This window comes from Thermobia domestica, chromosome 1 (assembly GCF_964235325.1).
Source record: "Thermobia domestica chromosome 1, izTheDome1.hap1.1, whole genome shotgun sequence".
Classification (NCBI taxonomy): Eukaryota; Metazoa; Arthropoda; class Insecta; order Zygentoma; family Lepismatidae; genus Thermobia; species Thermobia domestica.
Window position 1 is genome coordinate 321,055,370 of NC_137454.1, and position 12,218 is coordinate 321,067,587.

A 12,218-nucleotide genomic window follows, 5' to 3' on the forward strand; every position below is an offset into this window, starting at 1 on the left:
TGCAATTATGCCCTAAATATGACAGAATAATCGAAAAAAAATGAACAACAAATTTTTACGAAAAGCAATTTATATACACATACTTTTGGGCATTACCGCCGTCTATGGCCTTAAGTCCGTCTCGTGTGAAGGATGACGTCTTCAACAAGTACACTATCCAGGGAACAGTATGCTAGAGACAATTTTGGCATTTGGCTGGTAAGAATGAGGTCACTCAGGATGGCTGGCCTGAAAAGAATGTTACACTTTTTCGACCAAGTTTCCGCACTGCGAATTGAACCCAGGCTCGTATCAAATAGAAATTTATTAATAATCTTTCAAGTTTACTGAGTTATTTTATCCTCAGTAAATATACTTAAACTCTGAAGCATCAGTCACAGAACATCGCTGACCGCATAAACAAGGAAGTTGAATGCCCCTGTTCTTGTTAGCAAAACTGGCAAATATATTTCTGAGCAATAAGTGAAACTCTCCTTAATTATGACCAAAAATATAGCTTTATATCACTTCGGATCCAAATATGACTTAATGCTAAAATGTGGTTGAATATGCCTTTATATGGCCAATAAAAGCCATATTTTCATGTCCACACAAATCAGAAACGTGTTTATATTAGTTACACATGCACGATAGCTTTTCAACTTCTGTTAAGCCACCAGAAAGAGAACCAAGTCAGATCGCCAACTCTTTCTTAAGCTCTCTCTAACACTTGTACACAGTATCACTTATAAAGTTCCCGTCATAATCTTTAATCATGCAATTTTGCCTTCTGCCTAGAGAAATCCAGTTACATCGTATAGTTCACCGTTGGCGGGCATCAACTGCACTCGATACAGTTTCACGCTCACTATTCCACAAGATTGAACATAGGAGTATTTCTTTTGATATGCAGGATATCTACTAAATGTTCGCTTTTTAATTCCACATCTATATTTTTTAAATAAGGAAAAGTTACTGTTAATAATCCCTACCAGAAGGCCAGTTCAGAAAATATTGCAGTAACTCAGAAAAGCAAGCAAAGTTCTCAGTTTTAACTGCTGTATGATTTATATCCCTTGATAATAGTAACTTTTTCTTACAATTTTGTTTTTACATGAGAAAGTTTTATAAATTATTAATTTGAATTCTAAGCATATGTTAATTTATATGGTTACATGTCACTACATATTCTTCTTGGATGGGAATAGACAGTTGCTTTATTTTTACAAAATTTACTAATACAGTGGATCATTATTAATTCACTAAAAGTAGGAGAATATAAACAGAAATAGAAAAGTTACGAATTACAGAATAAAAATATTCCGGATTCACAATTAACTTTCTTAGTACAACCTGGCTAGGCCTGCTCCAAAGGTAATATTCAAAGTTCTTGAACTGAAAGTTCTTCATGAATATACGTAAATCAAAATGAGAATTCTTATATTACATGGGATGTACCTGTAAGAAAAATGCATATTTCGAAATGACATACAAAATAAGGATAGAAATTCCACCTGAAGACTTTCCAGGTCTGTGGGAACTCTGCCACAGGGAAGAGTAAAGAAATAAGAAAAAATGCATGAATAAGAATTTTCGTTTTCGCCATCCACGCACTCAGAAAACACAATCCCTAAGGAAAGTGAACATCTGTAGTGAAAACGATAACTTCGAGAAAAATCAAGGTTTCTGGTTAAATTCCAAGTCGAAAGACACCCTGGTATGGAAGATGTGCGATCTCCGATGAAGAGGTCTGACTGATTTGCGTTTCGCCATCTTACGTAGTTCTCTTTTTGGTGGTTTAACGGAGGTTGAGAAAACAAAAACAACCCCCTTAAAAAAATGTCACGATAAAAATATGACATGTCAGAAATCCGAGCCTTAATGATCACTTTCATCGTTCATTTTATATCAGGAATCTTCTCTCAACATTTGGTGATACTTTTCCACAGATACACAATGTAAAGTAGGTTATAAATAATAATAATAATACAATAAATAAACTAATATTTCCAATAAAATTAACGTTTATTTTGTACGAAATTATATACAAAGAACGTCATCTGCAAAAACGTCATCTGCAAAAAAAGAAAACGAAGTTAGTGTACAATTAATATAGTATTAAAATCAATTACATTTTGTCGAAAGCATGAAAGATACATTATAAATGAATTTTACATAAATCAGTGAGAAATGTACACCTCTGTTAAGAATGATATCTACGATATCTACCTGAGTGATGATCTTGATGTAACATAAGATATAGTTAACATGTTACAGATGAATGAATGTGAAAAAAAAAAAAAAAACTTTTTAAAAGAAAATGACGGCTTTGGGGAAATATTCTTTTATTATTATTTGGCTTTTATTATTTTTTTTTATTCAGTTATCAACTTCTTTTCTTACAATACACAGTATTTATAATCAGCAAAGAGACCTTACAATACACAGTACTTGTGTATATATACTGTCTTTTATCCTAACGTGTCGATGGCCAGCCCCCATTTCAAACAGTAACTTCATTCACTTATGTTGTGGGTCTAGGTAAATGGGAACGTTGCGCTTTCATTTAACATTGGGTGCATAAGGAGTGTACAGCCCAAATGGCCTGTCCGATTAAAAAAAAAAAAAAATCCTTCAATTTAAATTGAAAACATCATATTTAAAGACGGTTTCCCTTCTTACATTTTGTTGTAACTCTGATAATAACAGTTACCCTATGTCAGGGGACTTTTGAGACACCTTGTATAACTTTTTTATATTTTAAAGGTTTTTTTTCTTCTTTCATTCATTTTCAATCTAGTATATTATTTTAAACTTCGGAAGAACACATTCAATTTAACTACAATTGCCTTACATTTGTATCTCGTAATTAGTATCTTTTAATGCTTATCAATTAGTTCGGATCTCGTCATGTCCTTTTTCAACACCTATTACGGCTACAAACTTGAATTATTTATCATTCTACTAACAGATTTCTGTAATTCTTGAATTTCCGTTAAATTTCCAAGCTTTTGACTTTCACCTGGAATCTTGGTCACGGAGGATAAAAACAGGAAGAAAAAAAATCAACGAATAAAATGGAACGGACTTACTAAGAGAAGAGCTGTGCCGTACGGAAACACGTTATTAAGCCTCTTCTATTTTTGAACTGCTCGAGATGTTTGATTTATAAACAGAAAAGAGTGCAGTCAACGATCATTTAGCTAAACCATAACAGATGCTAAGTATGTACTTCATATAAAGAATTGAATCGACCGAATTAAAGAAAAAAAATCGGAAAACAGATATCTTTTCAAGATAAAATTTATGCTCATTCCTTATCGAATTTCTCTGTAATCTTTTACAATTATATCTTGATACGGCGTTTGTGCAGGTAAAGGCGAAAGTTCACAAAGTATAACTGACGAAAATTTAGATGAGAGAACATTTTATATATATATATAATGTCCTCTATTTTGTTGTGGATTTAAGCCTCGAATAATTTCCTACGATAATTTAAATATTGAATTCTAACTTTAATACTGAGCAACTTGTTTCTTTTAATACCTCTCGCAAGAAGTTTACAATTTTCTCTTCCTCCTGAGTTTTTTAATTCCCTGATGTTTTCATAATTAAGCTGTGTTCTTTCCGTCTGGATGCAGGTGAGAGCAATGAAACACTTTCTGAGGACTGCTACTCTCAAGTGTCGTCTCTCCTCAAGAAACGAAAAAAAAAAAAAAATGTTATAAGGATACTACAGAAGTATGGTGTATATATATATTTAAAATCCCTCAAAACTGAACATTAATGTATTTAAGCATAGTGGTTCAATGACAAAGTTTGGTTTGATCGTAGTTGTGTGTGTATATAATACAAATATATGGTATTAATGTCATTGCAGTGATCGTAAGAAGACAAACGTTGTTTCTGTGCGAGAAACCACCTAAATGAAAGGTGTAAGTGGTTCAAAATACCTCAGGGAAGTACGAAATTGAATTCTTGACCGAGCGACGAACCTTATGCTAATCAGGGTTAGCAAAATTCATGGATTTTATTGAAGAAAAAAAACGTTGTTTTGGTTTAAACCAGTTTTGTTTGTTTGTTTAAATAATTTGCTCCATGTATTTATATTACATACGGACAGAAATAAGTTTGTTTCGCCTTGCTGTTATTATGTAACAATAGGATTATGCTGGAAGGGGGTCATATAAGCTTAAAGCGAAATCCAAACGGCTTCCCAGCTTACATCCGAGAGAAATTGTTCTCCATTTGGACTCGAAATCGGGACTAATTGGCCACAAATGCAATGAGTCTGTCGACTCACTCATGAAGGACTCCTGATAAAAATACGTTGTACTGGTCTTTACATACTTGTTAATATAACTGTCAGGAGTCATTTCAGGACAAAAAGATAAATAGTTGCACAAGTGAAACCATCATACAGAATTAATATAAATCGGGAAACTCCCACCTTAGCCATTGAGAAAATCCTGTTATTACTTTAAATGCAAAGCAAACCCCGTTATTGCTTTGCATGTAAAATTTTACGGTCAACGTATCATAATCAGTACTAGGGTATTGAATTCCAAATATAGTATGTAGATATCATTCAATAAAATTAAAACGAAGTCCAATCCAAGTTAATGTTAAAAGCTACGTAACCAGTCGATAAATTTTGCCAATGTCTATCAATATATTTAAGCAACCATGGCTTTTGTAAAACAATAGATATTCAGGCAAGCAGAAATATACAATTTGGCTTCGTTTCGTATGTTTACGCTTAACATCTTTGTGTAATACTAAGGTTATCAAGAAGACTTTTGCTTTAAAGTGACATTCAAACCGCTACTTGATTTACACATGAAAGAAGGGTTGTGGTTCGACCAAGAATTGAACATGGGACACTTTGATTAGAAGGTGAAAAGGAGATAAAACTAATGCAGATGGTCTGATATGTGGAAACGTCACCATGAAGTTCACACAATTTAAAGCATTTTCCATTCTTTTTTCTTTTTGGTTTAAACCATTTTTTTTTTCCAGCTGGTTTAAACCAGCCCACCCTGATGCTAATACAAATTTTGCTTTATTTAGCCTGAAACGAAAATTGTTACAGGTGAAGAAATCTAACGGAAAATCTTGGGGAAAATATTAAAATCTACTGCATATTGCTTGACATTTCAAACATGTTTATTGAGTTTTAAACTGCTAATAAAAAGTAAAATAATCGAAAATGAAATCTTTAGCTCAATGTCCAATGATTGCCCTATAGGCTAAAGCAGACGCCTGGTAAGTGAAAGAAGTGGAAAAACCAAAAACGATTCACTCAAACTTATACAGGATCTAGGGATTAACTACAAGTGCCATGGAATACATGGAATCATCGAACCTCCAAAAATTAGAAGTTAGCTTCAACTTAGCTTCAACAGAATGTGATGAACTCCCTCGTGGCTTTACTGTAAGCGCCTTCAACGCAGGAGATCCGGGTTCGGTTCCCGATGAAGTTCATGTGGTTTGAATCCCATGTACGTTAATGTCTCATACAGTCTCGGTGCTGAATGAGACGCTAAACTCCAAATCAACCAGTATATGATAATGACTGATTCGAGTTCTGCTTGTCACTTTTTGTATCAAATCTGACGTATGGAGGATTGAAATGCAGCAAGAAGCGAACCAGAACCCACGCTGACCATCTGTCGTCAATTTTGTGGTTAATATTAGAAGGGAAGAGAACACAAATACAAGTAAAATTAAGATCTAAATAGAAAAATAATAATGCAAACCTTTTTGTGGAATTTAATAGGTGTAACGCTAGTTCCTCCTCCTCTGCAAGTGAAAGCCCTGTATCCAACGGTTCAAACTCATCTGAGTCCACTTCAGCAGCCTTCTTCTTCTTTCTCCTTTTTGTATCTTTATCTTTGTGTTTCCTCTTCTTCCCTCTGAAATTGCAAACATTCATATAATATCACCTTTGTACGATAAGAAATATTAGAATCTTTTTGTCCCTGCATAAAAGCATAATAGCGTTAGTAAGTTTTAACTTAAATTCTTTACCTTTTCTCCTATTGGTTATTTCAGCGTTAATTATCTTCCAATTTGCAAAAGCTGTGGATTCTTAAGCCCTACGTTGAATGGAAAATTAATATAGATAATAGACATACATTCTCTAAGTATAAAGTCCACCAAGCCTATGTTACCAAAGGATGTAGATGCACGATTACCGTTGTCGATTGGTAATTCAATTGAAATAGTCTTGTTCCGATATCGCAGCCAGCCATCTTACCTGAAATTTATCCTCACTTTTATTACAGTAAGCACGGCTTTTTGACGCTGGTAACATGGGATCAAAATATTTTCTGATAATACAGCGATTGATTGAGAATATCTTCAGAATGATGTAAAATCCACAATGAACATTTACAGAGTTTAAATATGTAAATCCCGATGTTAGGTGGCGGAAAAAAAGAAAGAACATTTATTGGTATGAATTCTTACAATGTACTTTACACGTCAGAATGAAAATTATATATACATGGTCTGGCAAAAGACTTTCCGTATTTAGAGAGGGCGCTGGGTGAATTGTGATGGGAATACGGCGGCGGAGGGGTATCGATCGATAGCGGTATACGTGTCACTTTCAGTAGTTGCAATGGCGTGGTGCGGTCAGCATCGTGCGTTTGTTATTGAAGAGTATATTCGTAATGGTGGTTCTTTGATTACTACTCAACGGACATTTTGCATTCGGTTCGGACTTGGCCAACATGATTCTGTTCCGGATAGAGAAACTATTCAAGTTTGAGTATTAAACTTTAGAGCAACAGGTTCTGCACTCAGAAAAAATCGCCTAACCGACTTCAGACCGTAAGAACGCCGGAATATGTGGCACGTGTGAGAATGTCCATCCAGCAATCTCCAATAACGCCAAACCCAGGAGGTCTTTTTACCGGACTCTGCAAGTTGACTGCAAAGGTGATTTGAGGATACTACTCCCAGAACGCCATAAATTTCTTCTTACCTTCGGCTCAATTATGGATAGTCATATCACATTTTTGTCGCGATACTTTGCTTCTCCCGAAAATGTACCAATGGGAGTCGAGCACCATGTGTCATGCTCATGGTCTCACAGTAATTTGTGACAATAAGCATCGTATATGATGCTCAAGAACCTGAATAGGTTAGTAATTTGTGATATCGAGCATGAGCATCATATATGGTGCTCATGGCCCCACAGAAAAATAAGGTGAGCACCACATATGATGCTCATGGCAGTCAACCTGCTAGAAATGAAAAGGAATTGTTTACAACAATATGTTAGGAAACAAAAATGTCGTTAATTCCAACAATAGAGTGTCATCCGAAGAAGAAGAAAATTTTTATCTGGTGAGATTGCAGACGGAATGCTGAAATACGAATTCTTATTACAGAACGAAACAATTAATTAATGTTTATTCCTTGTAATTCAATCGACTGAATATCCGATCAAACTGAAGGGTTTGAACTCGATTGATTGCAGAAATAGGTATACTGCTTATTAGGGGTCTCCTCCCAACCCACTGTATTTACTAGGCCCTGTGCTTTCTATTTGGGTTATGCCATTATAAATGGTCGAACACTCCCCAGTCGACCATCTGAGATTTTGATGAAATTTGACACAAAGGTACCTACATCCCTCGTAAGAAAGCCTATATTTTTTTATTTTCTGTCTCTACCAGTTGTTGAGAAACTGACTTAGAAATGAGGCAGTCCGCATCGTGACTTGCTGAACACACTGATTATTTAAGTTTTCAGTGTGCAAGAACTCTGTTACTAATTATGTTATATGAGTCAAACTTTTTCTGCAATAAATATATGCATTGTAGTAATGAAGTAATATGTTGAAAGTTGAATATGTTGACAGTTAAATATAAGTGTGATATTTTGGATAAACATTGCTAACTAACTAACTAACTCCATGGCTTATGGAACCCGGAGGTTCAATGCCGCATTCACAAAAGCTCTCCACTGACTTCTATCCTTAGCTAACTGCATCCAGTTTCTACTTTGTATTCCAATCTTTGCGAGATCCATCTTAATATTGTCCTCCCATCTGCGCCTAGGTCTTCCTAATGGTCGTTTGAAAGCGTTTCTACTTTCTTCCATTCTAGCTACATGACCTGCCCACCTAAGCCTCGTAGACTTGATGATCCTAACAATGTTTGGTAAACCGTATAAATTATGTAGTTCCTCCTTATGAAGTTTCCGCCTTTCCCCATTCCCGTTCTTCTTGGATGAACATTGCTAACTTTTTTTTTTAAATACATAAGTGTGAATTTCAAAACCCTGATGTACTTCCTTCCATTGTAAATTATCGCCGACACTTCCAGGTGTCGGTAGTCTTTCAGATTTAGAACGGATATGGAGAATGGAAGTAAAGACGTACGTGTGCGCCAGGTGCAATCATTTACACTGATTGTGCACTTGAAAATATATATTGTAAGACTGTAAGAAGAAACAACCCGCCATAGAAAGAAATTAATTGTTACAAAATAGTGCAGTTCAGTGGGTCAAAATTACAGTTCAGTATTAGTAATAAGAAATTGAGTGTTCAAATAAGTAAAGACAAGACATGCAGAAAAAGTGAAAAGGAACATAATAAACCTGTGGAACAGGTTACGTAAGCAAATGATACGTGTATGTTGTGAAACATAAATGATTTGAAATTGTGGAATCTTATATGAACTAACACTTCGCAAAACAACATACCTTTCTTTACTTTTTAAGACATGCTAGTACTTTTCGATAACTATTACAATCCAGTCTGTATGTTCGTCCACTGCTACCTTGTAATAAAGGTACTTGTAGGGTGTAGATAATATCATGGAATGGTACCCAGACTTCATCTTTCCGCAGTGGACATTACAGCACAGAGGACTCAGCTGATACCATGAAATTCACACGTACATGCTTATTTTCACATGACACTTCGTTGACCATACCAATGTATCACCTACTGTCATACAAGCATACAACGTACACACCACTATGAAGCTTACGTTGCCATTCTTCTCTTGCTTCCACCAGATACATTGTGGTACCAAACTCGTCTACAGAAATTATCTTCATGAGGACTGTGTTTGCCTGAGTTGGTAGAAATGCATGGTGAGAGCGAGTTCCAGGAATGATCTTCAAGTTTGTATGTCTTTTCTATGCATTCACTTTCCCTCGAGATATCTTCAGCAGACACACAAAAATAGTGTATACCTTTAATGTTGCTGTCAGCCTATTCGCACATTCCTTGTGCAGTAACAATTGGTCTTGTAGGTGACTGAAGACTGGCTCTGGCTGTCAATCTTTTTGTAGTTGCTCCCACACCATCACATAGGCTTTTGCCGTGGGGTGTTGCAAAATAGTGCCATTCTGCTTTGATTCCGAAGACTGTTTCATGCTGACATAGATTGTAAATGTTCTTGTAATTTTTATATTGTGATCCAGCACCATCACTGAAGTAAATTATCTTATCAATCTGCCTATCTTCAAGGATTTGTGTCAGGTGTGTCATGAAATGGCTTAGGATTATAAAGACAGTAGCAGCATTATGCTGCAAACTGTCTGATATACAACAGAAATTGATACATTGCAGGGTTCCATTATCATTACAGTACACCACGAAAGGTTGCAGAGTTGCCTGGGATTTCTCCCAATGGTACTCCTGAACCTCGACCTATAACGAACGTGTAATTTAGGCAAAGTCCAGTAAAACAATTAGCTCTGCTTTCTGAAGTGAAGTTTTTATGTTACTCAGGTATGCAGCTTGAGCCTTGGCTATGTAATAGCTCTCTAAGACTATTAATTCCCTGAGCCAATGTGTCACAAAACTCATTCACCGAGAGCTGTAGGGTTTGTAATGTCAACCGGTCTGTGTGAAGCTAGTTTTTAAATTTAACACAGTTATCACCTTCAAATAAGTGATCATCAAAACGGTTTATTAGATAATCTTGCACAGCCTTCTCCCTTCCACAATTGCCAAAGTAATGGAACATACACTGTCTCTTCAGTATCTTTCAGTTTCTTCAATTCTGATTTCCTGCAGAATGATAATTTGTGGCATTTCTCATCATTCCTAACAACTAAACTACAATCTTCCATTTCTGTGATGTTCACAAATGCAAAATGCTACTACTGTGATAATCATATACTAATTCCATCTAGTGGCCAGGTATAAGAAGTATGTGATAAATCAGGCTCCAGTAATACCATCTGTTGAGAATCTCTCTAATTATTTTCACTCTCCATATCCGTTCTAAACCTGAAAGACTACCGACACCTGTTGACAAAGGCGATGATTTACAATGGAAGGAAGTACATCAGGGGTTTGAAATTCACACAAGTTGTTTGTTACATAAGTAGCAATGTTCATCCAAAATATCACCCTCATATTCAACTGTCAACATAGAATAGGACTCTGAAAATAAGCAAAAAAAAAAAAAAAAATGTTTTTCACAATGATATCAACTTTAACCTCCCACTAATCCTGTAAATAAAATGTAAACAGCTCTGGATTACTGGTGCATATAGTTCACTACCCTGTGAGGTACTGCACACAAACACAGGCATTTATTGTTTTATCTAGGAAATCTGTGACACGTTAAAAAATGAGCTTTATAAACAATGATGTAAAAAAGTGCTGACTTTAACATTTATATATCCGAACAAAAAAGGTCATGCCACTTTCAATATATTACTTCATTACTACGATGCATATATTTATTGCAGAAAAAGTTTGACTCATATAACATAATTAGTAACCAAGTTCTTGCTCATTGAAAACTTAAATAATCAGTGTGTTCAGCAAGTCACGATGCGGACTGCCTCACTTCTAAGTCAATTTCTCAAGAACTGGTAGAGACAGAAAATTAAAAAAAATTACAGGATTTCTTACGAGGGATGTAGGTGAATGTGTGTCAAATTTAATCAAAATCCCAGATGGTCGACTGGGGATTTTTTTTCTAATTTCGGTGATTATATATACTGACCCATTTACTACTAGCTGAATATACCCATTCTTCGCATGAAAATCAACACCTGTAGGAGTATCACCATTCATTTCAGTGACCACGAAAACTATGGATTTGACACTAATATCGGTCACTTTGGGCTATTTTTACAAGTCTCGGTATCCCCCTCTTGACCCCCGGCCCGCATATAATGGTAGCTGAATTTTCAAGTCATCGCTGATGGAAGTGTCACCATTGATCTCAGCGACCGCGAAAACTATGGATTTGACACTAATATCGGGCATTTTGTACTACATTTACATGGCCCGGACCAAGGTACCCGTGACCAAATTTTAGTAGCTCTCGGTCCACTCGTCTGGTCCCCAAGCCGCGCACACAGACAGACAGACAAACACACAAACAAACTCTTTATTTTATTTGTATTAGATTTACTCCGATTCTACTGAACAGATGACAAAAGTTTATGGCTGAAAAAAGTTATATCCCCTTTTTTAAAGAAAAATAAAAGTGTAAGTTGTCTAAAACGAACTTCCTGTTCCATCCAATGTAACTCAATACCCGAATGACCATTTATCCGTGTGGTCCCGGCGAAACATAATTTCCAGGAGCCCACAACAATGGACATACAGCACCTGATTTGATCTCACAATTGAACTGGGTATTTGTTTAATTAAAAATCTGTGCACCTACAAAAAGTCGAATCCATGATCTAATGCAAACAAACCAAGCGGGCTAACCATTCGGTCACAAAGAAGTCCTTTTATTTGCAAGGCAAGTCGGCAAGGTAAGACAATGAAAGCGGATTTGATTCCATTCAACAAAAAGAATCAAACAAAACCTACACTTTTATGTTAAGTAAATAATATAGATACTACAATCATATATTCAGTATGGTTGTACTGATGTATCTGAATACAATTAAAAGGGTTGGAGGATAAAAGTGTCATGATACATATTTCGAAACGATTGGTTCTAGTGGTGAATGGAAGTGTTGTGTGTTATTGTTGCTACACAGCACCACTTTGTAACATCACTTTCATCCTCTAACCCCTTCATTCTGTTATCTTATTTGTACCTTTTGAATAAGAAATAATGGGCATTTAAAACAAATGAGTTTTGTTTTACAGTTGTGAAATTACGGTAGTCTTTCAAACTATGTGAATTCAATATTGAAACAGATCTATAACACAAGGATAGTGAGATAAAACCTGCTAATCTGACGCTGAATCCATATCAAAAACAGTTTCTTGCTAGTCCAATAAACTGCTT

General features: G+C 35.6%; 1 protein-coding gene across 1 annotated transcript in view; it reads right to left on the bottom strand.

The window, feature by feature from the left end:
* Positions 1–1,985: 1,985 nt before the first annotated feature.
* Positions 1,986–12,218, bottom strand: part of LOC145662823 (putative ATP-dependent RNA helicase DDX10) — a 55,081-nt gene continuing 44,848 nt past the window's right edge. Inside the window, exons 14-15 of the mRNA XM_081728723.1 lie at positions 5,739–5,894; positions 1,986–2,054 (exon numbers count right to left, since the gene is read on the bottom strand). Coding sequence (XP_081584849.1) covers positions 2,051–2,054; positions 5,739–5,894 — 160 coding nt within the window. The 3' untranslated portion in view covers positions 1,986–2,050. The remainder of the gene's footprint in view (positions 2,055–5,738; positions 5,895–12,218) is intronic.